This window comes from Heterodontus francisci, chromosome 5 (assembly GCF_036365525.1).
Source record: "Heterodontus francisci isolate sHetFra1 chromosome 5, sHetFra1.hap1, whole genome shotgun sequence".
Classification (NCBI taxonomy): domain Eukaryota; kingdom Metazoa; phylum Chordata; class Chondrichthyes; order Heterodontiformes; family Heterodontidae; genus Heterodontus; species Heterodontus francisci.
The window spans coordinates 25404028-25428515 of NC_090375.1; the positions used below are offsets into that span (position 1 = coordinate 25404028).

The 24488-nt window shown below is 41.8% G+C and overlaps 1 protein-coding gene across 4 annotated transcripts in view; it reads right to left on the reverse strand.

Moving 5' to 3' along the window:
* LOC137369778 (guanine nucleotide-binding protein G(s) subunit alpha) overlaps window positions 1-24488 on the reverse strand; it is a 709287-nt gene that overhangs the window by 267081 nt on the left and 417718 nt on the right. The window contains exons 1-4 of one of the 4 annotated variants that reach the window (XM_068031233.1): window positions 23658-23838; window positions 22436-22508; window positions 21945-21999; window positions 21657-21776 (exon numbers count right to left, since the gene is read on the reverse strand). In XM_068031233.1, coding sequence (XP_067887334.1) covers window positions 21657-21776; window positions 21945-21999; window positions 22436-22470 — 210 coding nt within the window. In that variant the 5' untranslated portion in view covers window positions 22471-22508; window positions 23658-23838. Of the gene's footprint in view, window positions 1-21656; window positions 21777-21944; window positions 22000-22435; window positions 22509-22653; window positions 22748-22845; window positions 23151-23657; window positions 23839-24488 lie in introns of those variants that run through there. The other 3 variants (XM_068031234.1, XM_068031232.1, XM_068031231.1) reach the window with 3 other exon arrangements.

Here is a 24488-nt window from a genome sequence, read left to right on the forward strand (position 1 = left end):
AAAGATAAATCTGCGTAGACTTACACTTTCAACAAAGTAACATTTACTTTCTGCAATAATTTTCTGCCATGTCTGTTTCCATCACAATTAAAATTATCTATTTATTTTATTTACCACTGATAGAGTCCTTCAGGCTTGATTGCCAAGGTGGGTTGCACATGGTCCACAGTCAAATGCCTTGGAGATACCAAAATCTGGCATCCCTTGCTCGCCCTCGCTACCCATGATGGGGCTGCATTTCCCCCTGCATGAGTCCCAACCCAACCTCAAACCATTCCACGTTCATTTACCCTTACTCTGTCAAAAGACCATCCTGCTGGCACAATCGTACACCTCAACTGGAGTTCCATAATCCTCCCCACCGCCCCTTGTTGCCCCTGCCAACCCCGGGGTGCCAAAGCTACATTCACAGATGTTGTCTGCACCAACATAAAATGTTTTCAAAGCTCATTTTAAAATCAACGCACTGAAGTGGAGATGGAAACATCGGAGTGGCAGAAGGTCCCCAAGTTGTGTTGCATGAACCCAGAACTGGAGTAATGTGTATTATAAAAAGCTGAGTAAACAATGACACCACTGCATCAGTCAAAGAGTTGGAGGTGCGTGCGATGTGAGAGTCTCCGAGCTCATGACCAAAACTCCAGAGTCTACAGAGTACAGCAGGATTATTTCTTCAGCAAATTGGGAGTGAGTGGAGGATCATTACATTATACAAATGATGCGCGTAAAAATCATACCAGTCACTTTACAGCTATGTGGTCTACAGGCCGTGATTTGATGAGGAAATTACCCAATCATCGCTACTCTGACTGGGTCTTGTGGTATCTTGTACTCAACTTTGGGAAACTTCATTAAGAAAGGCCCACCCTCTGCAACCAGATCCTGCACCAGGCTTGGGCCATGGTTGCGGCAGGGGTTGCTGGGAAGCACGTATTTGCAAAAGTGTTTTTCCTCATAACTGGGGAAATCCTATTAAAATATTTCACCACCATAACCAGGAGCCCTGAGCATTGACATTCAACGTTGAGGCTGGCTTGGGTTCAGTCACAATGGAAAGTCTGGTCGAGGCTAATTACCCGAAAAAGGATTTCTTCAGCAGTGGCCTGGGGAAACCTGCATCTCAAGTACTTAGCTGTATGCTAAATACAATCATACTCATTAATTTGCAACTCACTTAATTGCAATTTCTGTTTTACCACAACTATTCTACAGTTCCATATATTCCCACCTATAGTGAAAAATGTGTTTTCGCTGCAATTTAATTCAATGCAATTCCCGCTTTAAGGGCGAGCATGGCAGGCAGCATTCCCGCTTTAACGAGACTCATCTTTGAGCCCGTGGCTTTCATCTCTCAATATGATTGTAGGCACATTGACCACTGTAACCAAAGGGGTTTGACCTATTTCCCCTGTTTGTTCGTGTGAAGTTGATTTTCCAAGTGACTAAACAAAAAAATCACTGACTTGTTGCATGAACAAACGGACATTTTGAGCAGTGCAAAGGAACTATAAATTCAAAAGCTAGTCACACAGAAGTGCACCATTTCTGAATCTCACATTTCTACAGTTCTGAAAAGGAAAGCAGAAGGAATGGTAAAGAAATAAGAATCGGGATAGGAAACGGAAGCATGAAAGCAAAATGGCCAATGTTTCAGCGGTTTAAATCAACAAATAATCTCAAAGTCCCACCTGTTGAAAAGTAAAGCTACTGAGTCTGCCTAATAATTCAGCATGGAAAGCTTTGAAGCATCGAATAGATTTCTGTGCTGTTGGAACGCGAGACTCAACCTTGTTTACAAAAAGCTAAGTGGTGAAAAGGTGGACAGTATCAAACCTGCTGCATGGGCTGAAGAACTGTTCACAGGCCTTTTTCTGCAAGGAGTGTTTCCCAAGCCTGTATTTACAACTACGACGAGACTGAACTTTTTCAATGTGCCCTGCCTGATCAAAGCTCAGCTGAAAAATGTGAGCGGTGACAAAATGAGAAAAGAACACTTTACATTGATGTTGTACACTAAGCAAATGGGTTCGGACAAGATGAAAACTCTTGATGAGGAACAGGAAGAAGCCTCGCTCTTTTAATTAATAATTATTTTGCAACTGATTAGGGAAACAGCTAATGCTTGGAAGACACAAAGAATTTTTGTAAAATGGTATTTCAATGTAAGTGCCTCAAGGTGGTGGTGTTTTTGATGGAGTATGCCACTTGCTATGATGTGGCTCTTAACCTTTCACATGAGGGCCCAATTCTTACCATATAACACCACTCCTATCATTCAGTCTCTGGACCAATTTGTAATCAATAGCATGCATCAACATTACAAGAAGCAAATACTGCACGGGGCAAGATTTTTGTTTTAGATTCCACTAAACAAACAGGTATTTCACAGGGTATTAAAAACTATAGCGTGTTAGAAGCAATGCACTGAACCAGCCGAGAAAGAAAGACCAAATTTTCATTTATATAGCGCCTTTCTCAACCTCAGGATCTCCTAAAGTGCTTTACAGCCAATTAAGTACTTTTGAAGTTAAGACACTGTTGTAATGTAGGAAATGCAGCAACTGAAAAGGGCAGACAGCTATGAGATAATGACCAGATGATCTGTTCAGCGATATTGGTTGATGTTTAAATATTGGCCAGGCCACCAGGAACAACTCCCTGCTCATGAGAGCTTTGGAGTGGGACTTGAACTTTCTGACTCAGAGGCAAGAGTACTACCCACTGAGCCACTTCAGAGAAATTGGAATGCAGTGACTAGCAGCTGCATCGGTAACTGCAGTTTGGTTTCCAGCACGGAAAACAATGATCCAGTTCAAAGGAAAGGAGGTTGAGGGACAGATTTCTGGCAGAGATCGATCTTTTTGTTTCGATGGTCTTGTAATTTGCAGGGAAATGGCTGATGCAGAAATCATTTGTTCTCCTGACGATTCAGCAAGAGAGACTGCAGATGATGCAAATCATGATGTACTAGAAAAATTCCCAAAGTTAGAGAGGTAGTTCAGCAGTGTGCATTCTGCATTGATTCACCAAATCAAAAGATAGTAGAATGTTTGATGAATATTTAGGCACTGGAAGGGAAAGTGCAAGGAAAGGGCTGATGATTTCTGATTCCACCAAAATAAAATTTCTTCACAGCATAAAAAGAATGAGACTTGAGCACTTTGCTTAAAACAGTGAGCAGACATTCATTTTGGGATGTGGGAGAGCTGGAAAATACCTTTATACAAATGTCGCTATGTAAACATTCGTCCATGAACAATTCCAATATTTAATCATCTTTCCCTGTCAGTTAATTTATCAAGAACAATACATTACTAAACTTACTTATGTGGAGAGGAAGAGGAGCAAATAGAATTATTAACTAGACGCACTGTTTGTTGTTTCCAAGCACAGGTTCCACTTGCTTAGGTTCTGGTACTTTTCTGAGTGTATTTTTTATTATATGGTAGACACCACAGATTAAAGGGAACATAAAAGTACAGACAAAATCTGCCACAACTTTGTTTAGAATCATGTGACCTGTCAGTGTGGCTTCTGTAATTTGTAGGTTTAGTACTGTACAAATATCATACACAAAAATGATTTGATGAATTTACCTCTCATCAAGAAATCACTTGGCAAGGTTGGTTCAAGATCTTGGACGCTCCAAATGTCCAAAAAAGCAGATTAAAAAAAAGGCTCCATTCTTTATCCATTGCACACCTCAGGAATGGGAGGCTACTTTGCCCCTTTAGCCTGCTCCTCAATTCAACAAGATCACAACTGACCTGCGACCTAACTCCATATACCTGTCTTTGCCCCATATCTCTTTTAAAATCCATCAATCTCTGATTTTAAATTAACAGATATAGAATCAATTGTCATATGTGAAAGTGAATTCTGAACTTCTACCATTTTTTGCATATATCAGTGTTTCCTAACTTCACTCCTGAAAAGTATGCTCTAATTTTTAGACTATGCCTCCTAGTTCTAGACTCCTTAACCAGCAAAAATAGTTTCTTTCTATTTGATCTATCTGTGCTCCTTAATATCTTGTAAACGTTAATCAAATCACCCCACAATCTTCAAAATTCCAGGATATACAGCCCTAGTTTGCGTAATCATGCCCCATAAATTAACCGTTGGAGCCCAGGTGTCTTCACTGCACTCCATCCAAGGCTAATATACCCTTTCTCAATCATTGGATCACCGATGAGACGTAAGTAGAATGTGATTGGTTTGCACAGTATCACTAATGCTGCTCCATTTACTCATTCAGTTTTGAAGCTCAGTTGTTCTTAAATTGAGAAATTCAGGTGAAGCACGAATGTTAATAGTTCAGGGCATAACCAAGATTGAAGAGCAGGATTGAGGTTAATGGTAATAAAAGAGAAGGGGCCAGCTGATGGCAAGAACAGGCTCAAAATGTTTGCAAGATAATTTTTGCCCCTTGGTTTCCTAATGGCAGACTTTTGTAGGTATATGGTTCCCAAAGGCACGAGCAGCCCTGTAGTACCTCACCTACATGGCTGTTATTCATGTGAGAACTTAAATAGCAAGCATCAGCAGGGTATTGAAAAACAGAAAGTCATCATATCCTGTCCTTCTCCACTATCCCCAGCATTTGAACTTTCGAGCAAAAGCTGAATAGCAACCACAAAGCAGGAACACTGGCTTATTGCTTGGTCTCCAGCTCAGGCAGTTATGACCAATTGTAGCACCCCCATTGCAATCTCACTGTGACTGATATCTTACCTATCAATAAAACTTAGAACAACCAGAGTAACAACTATTTGCAGTTGTATAGTCTTTAAATGTAGAAAGCCATCTTAAGGCATTTCACAAGAGAAGAAAAGGAGATGGTGCTGAGCCTTTGATAGAGAGGTGACAAAGCTTGGTTTAACATACGGTATAAAAAGGTGAGGAGGGAGGTAGAGAGGTGGAAGGGCTACGAAGGCAGTTGACAAGAATACCGTCAAGGCACATAAAAGGCTCTGCCATTAAAGAGCAAAGGGAGGAGGGGAGCATGCACAGTAGGCCAGAATCAGAGCACCAGAAGTTGCTGGACCAGATGTGAGGCTGGAGAAGATTGTAGGAGAAGTAAGAAAGGCTGCGGAGGGATTTGTAGATGAGACCAAATATTTCAAATTCAATCCTTTGGAGGACAGGAATCAGCAAAGAAGGGGTTGGGGGGGAGGGGGTTGAGTTGGGGTGGGGGTATGCTTTACTGGCAAACAGGCTTAGTGCAGGGAGTTGAGTTTTGGACAATTATGGAAGATCAACATCAGGATGTCAGCAAGAAGGTCACTGGAGATAAGGATTGTTTTGGCAGTGAAGTAAGGAAAGGGTGGATGTGGGGGGGGGGGGGGGGTGGAATGGCTGGAATACTTAATCAGTACTTTGTATTGGTGTTTATTGAGGAAGAGGATGCTGACAAAACATTGGTAGAAGAAATGGTATTAATAATGGATGGGATGAAAACCGATAGGCAAGATGTACTGGAAAAGCTCGCTATGCTTCGAGTGGATAAGTCGCCTGGTCCGGATGGCTTGCATCCCAGGTTGCTAAGGGAAGTGGCGGTGGAGATAGTGGAAGGGCTTACCATAATCTTCCAATCTTCCCTGTTTACGAGGGAGGTTTCAAAGGATTGGAGAGTGACAAATGTGACACCCTTATTCAAGAAAAGGCGGAAGGACAATCCTAATGACTACAGCCACTCACCAGCACCTTCTCAAGGGCAATTCAGGATGGGGCAATAAATGCTGGCCTAGCCAGCGATGTCCACATCCCATGAAGAAATTTTAGAAAAGAGCCAATCAGTTCAATATCAGTGGTGGGTAAGGTTTTAGAAACAATAATCAAGGAAAACATCAACAGGCATTTGGCGAGGGTTGTGTTAATTAAAGATAGCCAGGACGGATTTGTGAAAAGCAGACTGTGCTTTTGAATTGAAATTTTTGATGAAGCAACAGAGAAGGGTGAGAAAGGGAAAGCAATGGATGTTGTCTATATGAATTTTAAGTAAGCGTTCGATAACGTACCACAAGAAAGACTGGTTAACAAAATTGAGGCTTGTAGAGTAAGAGGGTCAGTGTCAGCTTGATTACAAAATTGGCTTAAGGACAGAAAACAGCAAGTCATAGTAAATAGTTGTTTTTCAGTCTGGAGGAGGGTAGACAGTGGTGTAAAGGCCTGCTACCCGATGGGACCGGACGACGTGTCGGGCTCGGGTCGGGCCCCTCTTCCGGGCTCGAGTCGGACACACACGCTAAGTGCTCTGCTGGTTAAGTATTGAAATTTTTTTTTTTTTAAAAACTTACCTGAGCTGGGAGTCCAGGACGAAACTGAGTCTGCGCAGTGAGCGAGTGACGTCACTATGACATCATCACGCATGCGTTGCAGCTTCCTGGAGGTTCAGAGTCCGAAGGTAAGTAAAGGGATGGTCGGGTCGGGACAAAATCGGAGGGACTCGGGCCATGTTGGGCTCAGGTCCGTGTGATTCGGGTTGGGTTCTTTTTCCTGACCTGAGCAGGCCTTTACAATGGAGTTCCCCAAGGGTCAGTGCTGGGACCACTGCTTTTTTTGATATATATAAATGACTTGGATATTGGAATGCAGAATTTAAGTTCAAAATCTACCAATGATATCAAACTTGGAGGTGTGGCTAACAATGAGGATGATACCAATCGACTGCACCAGGACACTGATAGGCTAGCAAAACTGGCAGACAAGTGGCAGATGGAATTGAAAACAGAGAAGTGTGAGGTGATGCACTCTGGCAGAAGAGGCAATATAGACTTAATGGCACAGTTCGAAAGTGTGCAGGGACAGAGAGACCTGGGGGCTCATGTGTGGACAGATCTTTGATGGTGGCAGGACATATTGAGAGAGTAGTTAGCAAAGCATAAGGATCATGAGCTGCATATTTTAATTATGCTGTACCTTTATAAAGCTCTGGTTAGGTCATAACTAGAGTAGAGTATTGTGTTCAGTTCTGGTCACCACACTTTAGGAAGGATATGAGGGTCCTTGAGAGGGTGTGGAGATTTACCAGAATGGTTCCAGGGATGGGGGATTTTAGCTACAAGGTTAGGCTGGAGAAGCTGGAGTTGTTCTCCTTGCAGCAAGAGAGATTTGATAGAGGTATGTAAGATTATGACAGATTTCAATAAGGTGGACAAAGCTATTCCCATTAGCTGATGCTGCGGAGAATAGGGGACTTAGATTTACTGTTTTGGGCAAGTGATGCAGGGGGGATATGGGGAAGAACTTTTTTTTAATGCAGCAAGTGGTAATGACCTGGAACTCACTGCCTAGGATAATTTTGGAAGTTGGAGGGATGGGCCAGAGAAAGATCGCAAGGTGTAGAGGTAACAGGAAGAGATTGGGGAAGGAGCTGAGATCAGGGCAGAGCCAGGGAGATCAGAGCAGGTGGGGACATTGTGGGGGACTCATGAAAGATGGGGTGATGGGCCAGAAAGAGAGTCAAGGGTCTGGAGTGCGTCGGATCACTGGGAGTGTTGGGTCCGATTATTGGAGAGGTTAGCAAGGTAGCTTGGTGGGCAGGGGCAGGAAGTGCTCCTGTTCCTCATGGCCTGCAAGAAATTCTACCTTTTAAACTAGCTTCACTAACTCCAAACAGGACACTCTACCACTACCATCAAGCCAGGAGACCAACCCTGGTTCAATGTAGAGTACAGGAGGGCATGCCAGGAGCAGCACCAGGCATAACTCAAAATGAGGGGTCAACCTGGTGAAGCTACAACACAGGACTACTTGTATGCCAAACTGCATAAGCAGCATGCAATAGACAGAGCAAAGCAATCCCATAACCAACGGATCAGATCAAAGCTCTGCAGTCCTGCCACATCCAGTCGTGAATGGTGGTGGTGGTGGACAACTAAACAACTAACTGGAGGAGGTAGCTCCACAAATATCCCCATCCTCAATGATGGGGGAGCCCAGCACATCAGTTCAAAAGATAAGGCAGAAACATTTGCAACAACCTTCAGCCAGAAGTGCAGAGTTGATGATCCATCTCGGCCTCCTCCTGAAGTCCCCAGCATTACAGATACCAGACTTCAGCCAATTCGATTCACTCCGCGTGATATCAAGAAACGACTGAAGGCACTGGATACTGCAAAGGCTATGGATCCTGACGATATTCCAGCAATAGTAATGAAGACCTGTGCTCCAGAACTTGCCGCGCCCCTAGCCAAGCTGTTCCAGTATAGCTACAACACTGGCATCTACCCAGCAATGTGGAAAATTGCCCAGGTATGTCCTGTACACAAAAAGCAGGACAAGTCCAACCTGGCCAATCACCGCCCCATCCAGCCTACTCTCAATCATCAGTAAAGGGATGGAAAGTGTCATCAACAGTGCCATCAAGCCGCACTTGCTTAGCAAAAACCTGCTCAGTGATGCTCAGTTTGGGTTCTGCCAGGGCCACTCAGCTCCTGACCTCATTACAGCCTTGGTTCAAACATGGACAAAAGAGCTGAACTCAAGAGGTGAGGTGAGAGTGACTGCCCTTGACATCAAGACAGCATTTGACAGAGTATGGCATCAAGGAGCCCGAGCAAAACTGAGGTCAATGGGAATCAGGGGGAAAGCTCTCTGCTGGTTGGAGTCAGACCTAGCACAAAGGAAGATGGCTGTGGTTGTTGGAGGTCAATCATCTGAGCTCCAGGACATCACTGCAGGAGTTCCTCAGCCATCTTCAGCTGCTTCATCAATGATCTTCCTTCAATCATAAGGTCAGAAGTGGGGATGTTCACTGATGATTGCACAATGTTCAGCACAATTTGCGACTCCTCAGATACTGAAGCAGTCCGTGTAGAAATGCAACAAGACCTGGACAATATCCAGGCTTGGGCTGATAAGTGGCAAGTAACATTCGCGCCACGCAAGTGCCAGGCAATGACCATCTCCAACAAGAGAGAATCTAACCATCTCCCCTTGACATTCAACGGCATTACCATCGCTGAATCCCCCACTATCAACATCCTAGGGGCTACCATTGACCGAAAACTGAACTGGAGTAGCCATATAAATACCGTGGCTACAAGAGCAGGTCAGAGGCTAGGAATCCTGAGGCGAGTAACTCACCTCCTGACTCCCCAAAGCCTGTCCACAATCTACAAGGCACAAGTCAGGAGTGTGATGGAATACTCTCCACTTGCCTGAATGGGTGCAGCTCCAACAACACTCAAGAAGCTCGACACCATCCAGGACAAAGCGGCCCGCTTAATTGGCACCCCATCTACAAACATTCACTCCCTCCACCACCGACACACAGTGGCAGAAGTGTGTACCATCTACAAGATGCACTGCAGCAATGCACCAAGGCTCCTTCGACAGCACCTTCCAAACCCACGACCTCTACCACCTCAAAGGACAAGAGCAGCAGATGCATGGGAACACCACCACCTGCAAGTTCCCATCCAAGTCACACACCATCCTGACTTGGAACTATATCGCCGTTACTTCATTGTCGCTGGGTCAAAATCCTGAAACTCCCTTCCTAACAACACTGTGGTATACCAACCCCACAAGGACTGCAGCGGTTCAAGAAGGCAGCTCACCACCACTTCTCAAGGGCAATTAGGGATGGGCAATAAATGCTGGCATAGCCAGTGACGCCCACATCCCATGAATGAATAAAACAAATGTTAACAAAATTCAACAACAAACCCCTCACCCCACCCTCCTTGAAAGACTTGAAATAGAAAAGCCTCTTCACCAAACTTTAACAAAGTAAAGAAAGTGCCACTTGTGTGCATCTGTTTTCCAAAAACTGCATTCATGAATTTAAAGGAAACGTGCTCCTAGCTTTTTTACAGTTGTCATACTCTTCATCTATATCCTTGTTTTCTGTGCCTCTGCTACAACAGACTCAATCTAAGGATCACACTCTAACTCATAAAAATAGCCCGCATTTTTATATCATATTTTATACGGATTCCTGACTCCAATTACTATTAAAACAGATGGAAAGCCTGAAAGAGCTCATGTACTAATGATTATAACATTTAACTTATTTAATGATGAATGTTTAACCATATTTACAAGATTTGCTTTCCAAAAAGAGTGCCCTGAAACATAGTGCTTTACAGATGCTCACAGAATCTCTGTCTGCTGCTCTTCTTGCAAGTGATTAAATAATTCAATTTAAATAATGGGGTAGAAAGTCAACTCAAGCAGAGGTGCAAAATGGGCGATATTGGATTGGATCTTCAGTTCCACTGCAGTTGATGGCATTAATAATCAGGCGCTGTGTATCGCAGGGCCGACCCAATGCCGCCCATTATGCACCACCACCAAAGACAAGCTCCCATCCCAGAATTACTCATTCCAAAAATATCTCTTGGTATGCAGATTTGCAGTGACTGAATATAACATTCCATGGTTGTATAAATAACTGCATTGATATGACCTAATAATTCAATGGCTGTGTAGTTGAAAGGTGCGCAACCACCTACAAAGTCAAACAGTAGGTACCAACAAACTATGCACAAAGAAGGGTTACACAGCATTCAACTCATTTTTAGGAAGCATGCAAGTTTTTTTTTGACAAAACACCTCTAAACAATGATGAAGGAAACAATGCACACAAAGGCCATACATGCAGTGACAATTCTTTATATAATTCAATAAAACTTCTATAAATAGACGAGCACGCAATATGAACGTTGCCTCCAGCTTGTTTACCAAATGGTCTTGGATCTTAAGTTTATGGAGTAAATAATAAACTGCACAAATATTCAGGATTAATGGCATATACTACAATACCAAATGCCTCTTTATTCTCCATACTATACCAGCTTGCAAAAGTGTAGTTATTACTCCTTTGCATCACTGTAGTGTTTTTAAGCTATGGACATAAAATTCTGGAGCTTCTTATCTCCCTCTGTCTTATTTTCCTTGTACAATCTACAGACTTAAAAGTCAAGCTGATCACCACCTACAACTTTCAGATGAGACATTAAATTGAACCGTCATCTGCTCTCTCAGGTGGATGGAAAAGATCCCATGGCCATATTTTGAAGAACAGGAGAGTTCTCCCCAGTGTCCTGGCTGATATTTATCCCTCTATCAACATCACTAAAACATTATCTGGTCATTAAGCTCACTGCTATTTGTGTGCAAATTGACTGCATTCTTTCCTATGATACAACAGTGACTAAACTTCAAAAGTATTCCATTGACTGTAAAGGGTTTTGGGACATCCTGACCCTGCTACTGTCCTGCAGTATTGGCCCTTCAGCTAGGCTCAGTAACAAAATGATTGGTTCACGAAAACTGTTTTGCAAGCAAAAATTAAAAGTAAAACTCACCTGCATTTGAAAGCACCTGCTCTGGCATTGTGAGGTGCTACAGAATTTATGAAAAGAGTGGCCCCATGCTGTACTAGAAGCTCTGCATTCACAGAGCAAAGTCACTCAATAATGACAAGTTCAGCTGTTCTTTGACTTATGACCTGCAGTACTTTTGAGTTATGGGGTTTTCCCCCAATACTTGGAAAATGTTACCACAACACTATTATACATAATGAGTGTTATGATCAAGTGAGGAAGTTCCCTCTTTTCCCACTCCCTGTTTGACCACAACAGGTTTAATTCTTTCTTAAAAAGTGCATATACTGGCCAATTCAGTGAGTGTTCGATTATTTACTTGCTATAATCATAAGAACCACCAACTGGACAGGTTTTTTTTGAGTTAAGGAAGAGGTTAACTTTATTATACCGAAACCGAACTAATAAAATAATAAATGTCAACTTTCACTCTTGCACACACCCTAGAGGTTTATACACACACAAATAGATTGGGGAAAGGTAGACTGGTTGAGTTCGAATCAATAAAAAAGGTATACAGTCTGTGGCTTTTAGTGATTCAGTTTGCTTCCAGCTGAATTCAGTGGTCCTGAGGCTTTTAGTTTGAAGAGGCAGATGACTAGTTCAGTGGGTCCCTTGGAGACAGTGATGCAGATGATTTTCTCCAACAGGGTTTCTGATTGTAGCAGGAGTATGCAAAGGTGGTCAGTCAACAGGCAGGATTTGAAAGCTTTCAAGCTGGAATGGAGAGCGCGCGAGAGAGAGAGAGACCCCTACCTAAGGTCTGCTCACGTCAGAGTCCAGTTGCTACTCCTCTGCTGCAGAGAAAAACACCAGCTTAAAAAAACACACAGATGGGGAGTGGCTTGTCACAAGACTGTCACTCAGTCAAACATAGCAGTTAGCAGTATTCCTCTGCTTGCTAGAGAACAGGTAGTTCCTTTAAATTTCCTGGGTCTTGGTTCTTGCTGGGTACTGAGCAGACATTTTGTCTCTCTCCTCACAGTCTTTTGCAATGTAGGATACAGTGTAGCAAACTAGGTGATCACCTTAAGCTGAAAGGATGACTTTGCTGGCAGCTTGTCTTTGAAAAATGTCTTTTAAAAAAAATAAATAAATTCAGATCTCCAGTCAGTGAATGAAAGAAAATTATCATTCAACAAAGAACACTGGCATAACAATAGTTATCGCTGTTGAGATACTCACTCTATCCAATATTCATACTATGTTTTTCTGAAGTACTATCTGCTCCATCCTATAAAATTCTCCTGATTTGGAGATCCTGATTTTGTTGGCTGCCCTGTATTCAGACACATATTACAAGCAGGTGGAGAAGCCGCACAAACATTGACCATCACGGGTTAAATTGTCTTGCGACAGCTATTGCTGATTTTTACACTGCCTCATCTCAATAACCATAATGACAATCGTCTCCTGGTTTCGTGGTTTATTGGATGAATCCGACACAGGATGAATCCACAGAGGTCATCCAATAAGGTCCATCTACCACCCCGTGACATGGTGTAACTAGCTGTATTCTGTCAACAAAAGTAATTCACATTGGCATTACATACTGTTTTGCTTGCTAGCTAGCTAATAGAGTTGTGCTGCTCTTCATTGATGTTTGTATGCTTAGCAACTTTACCGATAGGGAGGAATGTGTTTTAAATTGGACCGTTTTGAAGGCATTACATTGGCTATACACTTTATGTACAGATTAACTGCCACCATGTCTGTGGCTGAGTCAATACTTTTGTCAAATGTCTGTGGTGCAACATGCTGGAGCCTATCTTTGGTGAAAACAGAGGTTTCACAATTCTTTGAAACCATGAAAGCTGCTGCCTCAAAGTTGAATGTTAATTCCACTTTTCATACCTAAAAGAACTTTAAATAAAAAGCAAAATATTGCAGATGCTGGAAATCTGAAACAAAATCAGAACATGCTGGATACACTCAGGCCAGGCAGCATCTGTGGCAAAAACAGACAAGTTAACATTTGTTAGACAAGGGAATCAAAGATTATTGGGGGTAGATGGGAGTGTGGAATTCAAGACACAAACAGATCAACCATGATCTTACTGAATAGCAGAGCAGGCGAGAGGAACCGAATGGCCTAGTTCTGCTCCTAATTTGTATATTTCAGGTATGGAGCTCAACGAAGGCGCTATACCCAAGAAATTGAATAACTGTGTTACATTATAGATCCTTTTCAGATGCAGGGCTTTCAATAACTTGCAATCAGAATTCTCTGTTCCATTTTATTCGCCTAAAACATTCTACACCAGCACAAGAACTAGCTGAGTGCTGGAGCAATGGATCCTTATCCAGGAGCCTGCCTTGTAAAACCCCCCAAAGCAACTCCCGCTTAGCGACATCATTTAAAAAATCTTGGGTACAGCATTTGTGCCAGAAATTTTCCTTTCTTTGGCTGAACTGGAGGTGAGCTGAGATGGGGCAGATGGTGAAGGTGGAAAGGTGAAAGAGACATTTCCACAAGTGAGGCTGAATGCTGGTCTCTGGGTAAAGGACAGATCAGTCTGTTGGCTAGAAAGGACAAGGCAGAAGCTGACAGCTTTAACTGTTTTATGTAAAAGGAAATGGTAGAATACTGAAGCACAGAAAAACATTGGAATAAAAGAGATACATTTCAATTTAAATGTTAGGGACTGATATTTGCTTTTAGATATCAGAAGGACTAAATATTTTGGAAGACTGAAGCCACTGTCTTCGGTCCCTGCCACAAACTCCGCTCCCTAGCCACTGACTCCATCCCTCACCCTAGCAACCGCTCTGAGGCTGAACCAAACTGTTTGGAATTTGGTGTCATATTTGACTCCGAAATGAGCTTCCGACCACATATCCACATCATCACCAAGACTGCCTACTTCCACCTCCGTAACAGTGCAGGACTCCACTCCTGCCTCAATTCATCTGTTGCTGAAACCTCATTCATGCCTTTGCTCCCTCTAGATGCAACAATTCCAATGCGCTCCTGGCCTCCCATCTTCCAGCCTCTGTGAACTTGAGGTCATCCAAAACTCTGCTGCCCATGTCCTAACGCGAACCAAGTCCCGTTCACCCATCACCCCGGTTCTTGGCAACCTACACCGGCTCCCAGTCAAGCAAAGCCTCAATTTTCAAATTCTCATCCTTGTTTTCAAATCCCCCCTTGGCCTCTCCCCTCCCTATTTCTGTAATATCCTCCAATTCCGGCCCTGGGCTCTCCCGATTTTAATCGCTCCACCATTGAGCAGAGAAACCTTGGAGTGCAAGTACATAGTCCCCTGAAAGTGACAACACAGGTAGACCGAGTGGTGAAGGCGGCATATGGCATGCTTGCCTTCATCAGCCGAGGCATTGAGTACAAGAGTTGGGACGTCATGTTACAGTTGTACATAACGTTGGCTAGGCCACATTTGGAGTACTGAGTGCCGTTCTGGTCGCCGCACTACAGGAAAGATGTGATTAAGCTAGAGAGGGTGCAGAAAAGATTCACAAGGATGTTGCCTGGTTTGGAGGGCTTGAGTTATAAAGAGAGATTGGATAGGCTGGGTCTGTTTTCCCTGCAGCGAAGGAGGCTGAGAGGGGACATGATAGAGGTATATAAAATTATGAGAGGCATAGATAGGATAGATAGCCAGAGTCTGTTTCCCATGGTAGAAGTGACTAAAACTAGAGGGCATAGATTTAAGGTGAGAGGGAGGCGGTTTAAAGGGAATCAAAGGGGTAAATTTTTCACACAAAGAATAGTGGGTATCTGGAATGAGCTGCCAGAGGAGGTGGTGGAGGCAGGAACAGTAGCAACATTTAAGAGGCATCTGGACAGGTACTTGAATGAGCAAGGCATAGAGGGATATGGAATTAATGCCGGGAGGTGGGATTAGTATTGATAGGCATTATGGTCGGCATGGACGCAGTGGGCCGAAGGGCCTGTTTCTATGCTGTACCATTTTATGACTCTATTGGTGCCGTGCCTTCCACTGCCAAGGCGCTAAGCTCTGGAATTCCCTCCATCTGTTATTCAGCTTATTACTGCAGAAACATTCATACTTCTTTTATCACAACATCCATGCAACTGAAGTAGAAAAAGGTAAATCATAACTTTTGGATAACTGAATTATCCTTGTAAATTGGTTCTTTTCAATATATCAAACATGACCTGTAAATTCCAGGGCAACTCTTTTCTCCACCTTTGTTTTTTTTAAACACACGATAATTACTCTCCACTTAACCCAGCAACTGCTAATTTTAAATATAGGTGACGACTAAATCTAGAATATGCTACACTTTCTCTCATATGTTTTAACATGTGAAGGGCGTAGATTGTTTTTTCAGTAACTGAGACTCAAACTTTCTTATTAACAAGTGAGTTTAAGAAGCTCTTATTTTGTGACAAGTTGTTGCAAAAATAAAGAAAAGATTCTATCAACAATCTGTTACTTTATTTAAACAGAATGAAATTTCACACACACCCTATGATTTGAGATTACTTAGGCCAAAACCTTAGTTTCTAATCAGACTTGCCATAATCTTTGCAGTATCTTTATGAACAACAAGTTCTCTCCTAAAAACATAAAAGCCAATCACCACTCCATTTAGAACCTTTGATATCACTCTGACCCAGCCAAACTCCAGGAGCCACTGCCAATTATCCTGAGCCCAAATGGCACCATCACAATCATTATAAAAACCACAAAGTGATAATGTTCTTTCCTCCAAGTACAATGTAATTGCACAATGACTTCACAAAATATACCTATTTACTTTCTTGTAAAAAAAATTGTGTTTTAGGACATTGCTTAAAGTGCCCCCATTCTCGTACTGTGCCAACATCCAAACATTTATTAGGGCTCTTCAGTTGCTACTTTCAGCCATGAACAAATAATACCAAAAACGTAACAAGATTCTATGCAGAAAATTGCAGAATTGAAGCAAAATTAATATTCTACGTTATGAACAGCATACAATGAGGATGTGCAATATACATTAATACAGTTATAGAATCTCCAATAAAGCAGCAGAGAGGGTCGATGAAGACAGTGCAACTGATGTTGGACATATGGACTTCCAAAAGGCATTTGATAAACTCTCTCATAAGAGACTTATTAGGAAAATAGATGTACATGGTAGCAACAGGACGGTGATAACCTGCCTATGTAATTGGCTAAGGGATTGGAGACAGAGAATAGTGGTGAACGGATATGGTTCTGAATGGAGTTGTACTGAATGTGGTCCCCCATACGTTGACATTAGGATCATTGCTTTTCTTGTTATATATAAATGACCTGGATGTAGGATATATGATTTCAAAGTTTGTGGAAGATACTAAACTTGGCAACATAGTAAATAGTAAGCCTGATAATAGCAGGCATCAGGAGGACATAGACATTCTGCTGAAATGGGCAGATGCATGACACATAAAATTTAATACAGGCAAGTGTCCAGTGATGCACTTTGGCAGAAACAACATGGAGAGGCGGTATAAACTAAACGGTACTATTTTGAGGGAGTGGAAGAAGAGGGGCCTGAGGGTGCATATTCACAAATCCTTGAAGGTTCCAGGCCAAGGTAATAAAGCAGTTAGAAAACATACGGAATACTTGGTTTTGTAAATAGGGGCCTTAAATATAAAAACAAAGAAGTCATGCTGAACCTTTCCAAATCACTGGTTAGGCCCCAGGTGGAGTACTGTGTACAATTTTGGGCAGCACACTTGAGGAAGGATGTCAAGGCCCTGGAAAGGGTACAGAGGAAATACCAGGATGATACCAGGGATGGGGGAGTTCAGCTATCTGGAAAGATTGGAGAAGCTGGGATTGTTCTCCTTAGAGCAGCAAAGGAGGAGGAGAGACTTAGTAGAGGTATTCAAAACCATGAAGGCTTTTGATAGAGCAAGTAGAGAGAAATTTTTCTTATGGCAAGTGGTTTTGTAACCAGAGGCCATAAATTTAAAATGACTGGCAAAAGAACTTGAGGGGAAATGAGGAGACATTTCTTCGCATAGAGGGTTAAGATCTGAATTCACTACCTGAAAAGGTGGTGGAATCAGATTCCATCGAAACTTTAAAAGGGTATTGGACATGTGCTTGAAGACTACTAATTTGCAAGGCTATGGGGAGAAAATTGGGGCGTGGGACTAAATTGGACAAATCTTTCACGGAGCTGGCCAGGTATAACAGGCCGAATGGCCTCCTCCTGCACTGTTAAGACTCTACTGCACAGAAAGAGGCCATTCGGCCCATGGTGCCTGTGCCAGCTCTTTGAAAGAGCTATCCAATTAATCCCACTCCCCTACTCTTTCCCCATTTGCCTGCAAGGTTTTCCTTTTCAAGTATTTACCCAATTCCTCTTTGAAAGTTACTATCAATATGTTGTACATGACACATTATTGAGATTGGACTGCTATTAATTTTGTTTCAAGAGGGACTGTGCCAGAAGTATATCATTTATTTTCAAAATGTGATACCCTCTGCCATGAATATTCACATCAGGTTTCCTGTCCGTTCTTTGCAATACTGCATCAACTGATTGGAATAGGTACACAATACTTTTAATCCACAGTCATTCACTTCAATTATCAGTATAATACATCAGTAAGTAACACAAGAACTTAAAAACAAGCCTGCCACAGCTTTATATTGTTCTATAGTGAGCATAGGTTTACCTCACAGTTGTTGAAGAACAATGGTTTCCTCCAGCTGTGAATGCCAGGAATTCTTTTTAAAATTATAATTAATCTTTAATCTAAATCACACACTGAAAATACTTTCCTACTAGGTAATGATTACTTCATCGAAAAATGCAAGCATATTTTCTAAGCACTCAAGTTCCACGTACTGTAACTAATACTAATGCTATTCTAATTCATTATCGTGAATAAAAATCTTAAAACACAATCTGTTCAAAAATCAGCCACACCAATTTCATGTGATTCAGAGATCCAGAATTGAGTTGTCTGCTGGCCGAAGACCGGTAAGCCTAAAATTAATTAATTAAATTTATTCAATGTACCTGGCTGAATAAAGGAGGAAGAACAAAGGTACTAATCACCGTTTAATAAGTAGACAGCTCTGCCCCCATTATAAGTAGACAGCACTGCCCCCATTAAAACTAGACAGCTCCAGCCCATTTAAAAACCTGCAAGTATGGGTTTTAGTTTTGGAACTCTTGGATCTTACTTTTTAAAAAACTTACCAGAAATACAAGTCAACCTATTTTGAAGGTCACCAGAAATGGTCATTCATTGTAAAATCATGCTCAATAAAATTCATGTCTTGAATTTGGTGAATGATCTAAGCAGTATTTATACCAGTTCAGTATACTGAACATTTAGAAAAAAAAACTTTTTTTAAATGCAGTGCAGCAACATGTGATGACACAGAGTGGAGGTACAGTGGGTTTGCAATCTCTTGCAATTCACCCAAGACACACACTCCATGAAGTTCTCAAATGCTGGCTATGTTGCTGGCCCTCACTTGCTGCCTTAACAATGGATATAAACCACCCCCACAGTAAATCAATCATCGCTCAGTTTCATGTGACACAGTTCTTCAGGCAGGTTTCTGACCCTTTGAGCTGCAAATATACTGTGCAGGAGGAAAGGTGCAAAAACTGTCAATTTAATCTTGTTACTATTATTAGATACTGTACTGTGAACACACTGAATTTATCGCTCGTTTTACTTCTCATTCTACAATTAGAATCAAACCTCTTAAAATGAGCAGAGTTAAAAAGTATTTGAAGTTACTTATTGACCTCAAAGCAAGTCAAGAGTCTATAAAGTATTTGGGCTTTAAGTTGCACAATGATTCAAACCAACGAATCAAGAATCAGAACAAATATTCAACCACCAGCCCAAATTTCTTCATTAACTGTTCCTTCCACAATTTAAATCAACTGCAAACAAATCAAAATTTACAGTAGCCAGAAAATGTGATGTTGCAATTTTCACATTTTGCAACTCAAACTAAAAAGAAATTGCAATGCTAAGCAGGAGTCATCATAAACAACTAAATGTAGGTTAAAACGGTCTTTTAATCACTGTATTATGGCTTTAATTTGAATAGAACAAGTTTATTGGAGATAGCATATATACATATGTAAGTAAAAATGAACACCTGCAGTAAAACAAAAGAAACATAATACAAACTGTAACAAAACAAAGTGACGGAACACCAAGTATCTCACACAACAGGAACGCCACTATAACCAGAATGAGCACTTTTGTATCATCAAAGTATACTGATAAAACTGTTTCAGAGCAATAATTTGCATTTATACAGCATCTTTAATGTAGTAAAATAAAGCAAAGCATTTCACAGCAGCACTATCAAACAAAACTTGATACCAAGTCACATTAGGACAGGTGACCAAAAGCATGATCAGAGGGTGTCTTAAAGGAGGGAGTGGCGGAGAGGTTGAGAGAGGGAATTCTGCAGCCTAATATCTGATTAACAGGAATCCATAAATCCTCAACCAAAACAATTTGCAAAATTGCCTTTAACATATTACTGTTACTTATTTATATATTAAAGAAAGTTAGGCTACAATCTGGTAAAATGTTATATCTGATAAAGCCATGGTTAACCTGCTAGATCATCACTGGGATGTGAAGTCTTCCAGATCATAGAAGAACTTGTCTTGAACAAATTTTGGACACGCTCTCCTAAATAGCACATCCATTTATAAGCAGGCTATCATTTCATGTTCAGGCAAATTATATTCTTGCCATAAATTTAAATGCAATTTTATTCCATTCAAATAAATAGCTAATCTGAGTAATCTTCAGAAGGAAATAACCAGTCAAAAAAAATGATCTAAACCCACTTAACTAAAGTTTGTTAAAATAATCTTTTCTTTCTCCCTTAAACTTTAGTTACAATACATTTTGGACAAATAAAATTGCAAAATAAAAAAAGGGAAAATGAAAACATATTTCACTCAATATGTCTGAGCATTTTTATTAGATATACACAAAACAACATACTTAGGCACCTTTATCAAAAACATGTCAATAAATTCAACTTATAGAAAAATATCAAGAACTGGTTTAAAAGGGGACTTCAAAGAAACAGATTTCTTTGCATCAACTTCTTCCATGTAAAAACCTACTACATCTGCTGTTTCTCCCACCAAATCAATTTCTCTTATAATAGTAACTAACTGAAATAATGAACTCCTGTAAAATTACAAAACAGCAGGATAATCTTACATGATGTGACAAACTATCAACCGATTGTTTCTGAACCCCAATATTATAGAGTTTGAAATATCAATTTAATTTTTAAACTATATTTATAGGCTGATTCTATTCAATGCTGTGTCAAGTTACCTGCCAATGGCTACCAGTCTCAATGCTACAGCCTGCTGTGCTGGTGTAATAGGCTTTTCTGACTAAAGTATTAATAATTGGGGTGTTAATATTGCAAGTTTGTCATGAATAACTATTGTTGAATAAATATTGAGCAATTCTATGGCAGCATCTAAGTAATATAATCACAATCATGTTCTTAGTAGGCTTCTCATATAGACCAGGACAGTACATAACATTGGGACAGCAGGTCCTACAATAAGCTGATGACATTGCTAACAACTTTTGTTGTTGATCAGAATGATATGCTTTTTGCACATGATCACAGCATACTATTGTGCAACAGAATGAAGAGTGCATTCAACTGCGTACATTTTGGGTGCTTCCCCAGAGCTTTGGTTTCATGGATACAATGAACAACTTCATGTAAATTTCCTTATTACACAACAATCATTATTGATCAAGGACAGAATGGCAAATCCACACTTAAACGAACTGAGATGCTTCAAAACTTCAACATTTGCCATTCACAAGTCCTGGGGGAGAGGGGTGTGCGGGATGGAAAACAAGCCCACACAAGATGGGCGGCACAGTGGCTAGCACCGCAGCCTCACAGCTCCAGCGCCCCGGGTTCAATACCGGGTACTGCCTGTGTGGAGTTTGCAATTTCTCCCTGTGTCTGCGTGGGTTTACTCCGGGTGCTCCGGTTTCCTCCCACATGCCAAAGACTTGCAGGTTGATAGGTAAATTGGCCATTATAAATTGCCCCTAGTATAGGTAGGTGGTAGGGGAATATAGGGACAGGTGGGGATGTGGTAGGAATATGAAATTAGTGTAGGATCAGTATAAATGGGTGGTTGATGGTCGGCACAGACTCGGTGGGCCGAAGGGCCTGTTTCAGTGCTGTATCTCAAAATAAATAAATAAAATAAAGGAAGATCACTAAACATGCCAAAGAGAAATCAATCCAAAAACGAAAACTAAAACCAGCATTTCCAATAATTCATTTTGAAAATGTCAACATTTCTTACCTGTGTGTATTCGAAGTCTGAAAGATGGACTATACTTTTGAGGTAATCCAACCGAAACTGGTGTTCTGGGTTGGCTAATTGGACTGGGGGTATTAAAGTGCTCATTGCCGAGACTATTGTCTAAAAACGGATAGAAAACAGTTACAGACATTAATCTGAATAAATATGGGATAATCCATTTGATTGACAAAACTGCATTTGTTCATATGCCAAGAATCAAAGGGCTTCCCAGCAATATAATGGTGCTTTTAAAAAAAGGGGAAGGGGTAATAAACTAATGGCACTTACCACTATAGCATCTTTAATATTTTTCCTAATATCTTGTACTTTCAGTTTCTTCTCTCTGCATGAGAAAGGAACAGGAATGGTTTGATTTGACTCAATGCTAATACCCCTATCCAATCAGCTAGTGATCAAAATAAATGCATCATCGAGGAAGCTATGGTGATCAAGAAAAGAGCGTGAGGGGAGAATATTTTACAGTAAGATATCAAGCTATGGGGGGGGGGGGGGGGGGGAGAGAGAACAGTATTGTCGCCATGTTGTTGCTATTCTCAGGGCCGTGCAAATGCTGCTGCAATACCATCAATACAAGAGAAGAAAAAAAAAACTATTTGCAAACCCAGCTTCCTAATGCTGTCAGTCCAACACCTTGGCGAGTGCACACATAACCCCCACCCCCTCTCTACTGAACAAATATCCTTCGACCCCTCCCCCGCCCCCTCCTCCCTTCCGACTTCACTCTGAACCACAACCAGAATGTGAAAATCGGCACTTACTCGGCATTAAATCCATTGACGTGCAAGATCCGCATTTGCTTGACAATTGTACTTTTCCCAGATTCACCGGCCCCTGAAAAAAAATCAGATCCAAACAAAGAAAAAGGCAAATGATTAATACCGCAACTTCCTTACCACACACGTATATATCTGAAGACACCCACACATCTATAATATAAAGACACACATTATATATATATATATATATATATACACACACAGACAGAGACAGAGACACCCATATCCACACGGAGTGAATGAAGTGCTTCTATCGCCTGTTGGAATCACCGCCAGAAGCAGCAGCCTCTCTACCTCCCTCCATCCTCCCTCCCTCCCTCCCTCGGCCGGAGCCCAGGGTTTCACTGACACGATGTTGCCATGAAGGAGATACATTGTGTCGCGGCGCTTACCCAACAGCAGGAGCCGGTGTGTTGCTTTATACGCCTGTCTGTCTTTTTGTAACTGTTTCTCGATTTTTTTGTTGGCTTCGCGCTGGGCTTTCTCGTCGTGCCGCTGATCTTCCGTCTTGCTGTTTCCTAAACAACCCATCGCTGACTCTCCTCTTCTCCTTTTCTCTCTCTCTCTCTCCACCCCTTGCTTTCTCCCTCCTCTTATTGATATAAATATCTGGTAGAGAGAAACCCCCTGCACCGATACACAGGGAGGGAGATGCCCTCTCGCTTCCTCTCCCTCTCTGTGCAATGGGGGGGGGGGGGGGAGGGAAGCTGTCCGTCACTAACGCCCCCTCGATTCTTTTTCATAAAAGAAAAGGGAAACGAAGAAAAACAGAAAAAAAAAAACCCTCAAATAATTCACAAAAAAACACACCCCAAAATGGAAAGACGGCAACGCAAAAAAAAAAAACCAAATATAAATCATCCAAAAATAAATTAGAATAAAGCACCCAGCAGCCGCTGGAGATGATATACAAATATATATATATTTTAAATCTATAAATATCCACAAAGAGAGAGAGCGGAGCCGGAGGCGAGGACGCAGCAGGTCGTCCTGTTGAGGCACGCGCGGCCCCGCTCCCGCTCTCTCTCTCTCTCTCTCTCACAATCTCAGGTTCCTCTCCAAAACCCCTCAGGAACAAACCCAAAAAAACAGAAACTAGACAAAAAACAAGAAATGCACCGTGCAAAATCAAAACCGCGGATGCAAAGACACTTAAAACACAAAAAAATAAAATAATGCCTCCCGATTCGTTATCTTCCGTCACCTCTACTTCTGCCGAAGTCCAAGAGCACGAGTACGTCTGACTAATGTAAAGCATTACATAGACAGGCGTTCCGCAAACCCCCATCCCTCACTGCGAACCCCATCCCTCACTGAGACCCCTTCGGCAACAGAATTTTTTTTTAAATAGTAAATGAAGATGGGTTGGAGGCAGGAAATGGAGTTTGCAGCAGTTGCCAGCACTACCAGCACAGCTGTCTCTACCTGTCAGGGAATGAATGAGACCCCAGCCCCTGGCACTCACTGTGAAACCAGCCACCCCCCTCACCTCCACTCCGTCTCCTTTGACACCAAAGAACCACCCCGCCGCCCACCAGACACCAGCAGCTTCGTCCAGCTACTCTGCTCAACACACCGGTACTTTCAAACACTGCACCGTTCTCAGCAAGCAACACACCTTCAGCATTCCGATTTAATAAATATTCCCCCCAGGAACTGTCTCCCTGCGATAAAGACACTCCCCAGTAACTGTCTTTTTTTAAATAAATACTCTCCCCTGTAACTGTCCCCCTGCGATAAATACACTCTCCCCAGTAATTGTCGCCATGTAATAAATACTCTCCCCAGTAATTGTCGCCATGTAATAAATACTCTCCCCAGTAACTGTCTCCCTGTGATGAACACAATCTCCCCAGTAACTGTCTCCCAGTGATAAATACACACTCCCCAGTAACTGTCTCCCAGTGATAAATACACACTCCCCAGTAACTGTCTCCCTGTGATAAATACACTCTCCCCAGCAACTGTCTCCCTGTGATAAATACACTCTCCCCAGTAACTGTCTCCCTGTGATGAACACAATCTCCCCAGTAAC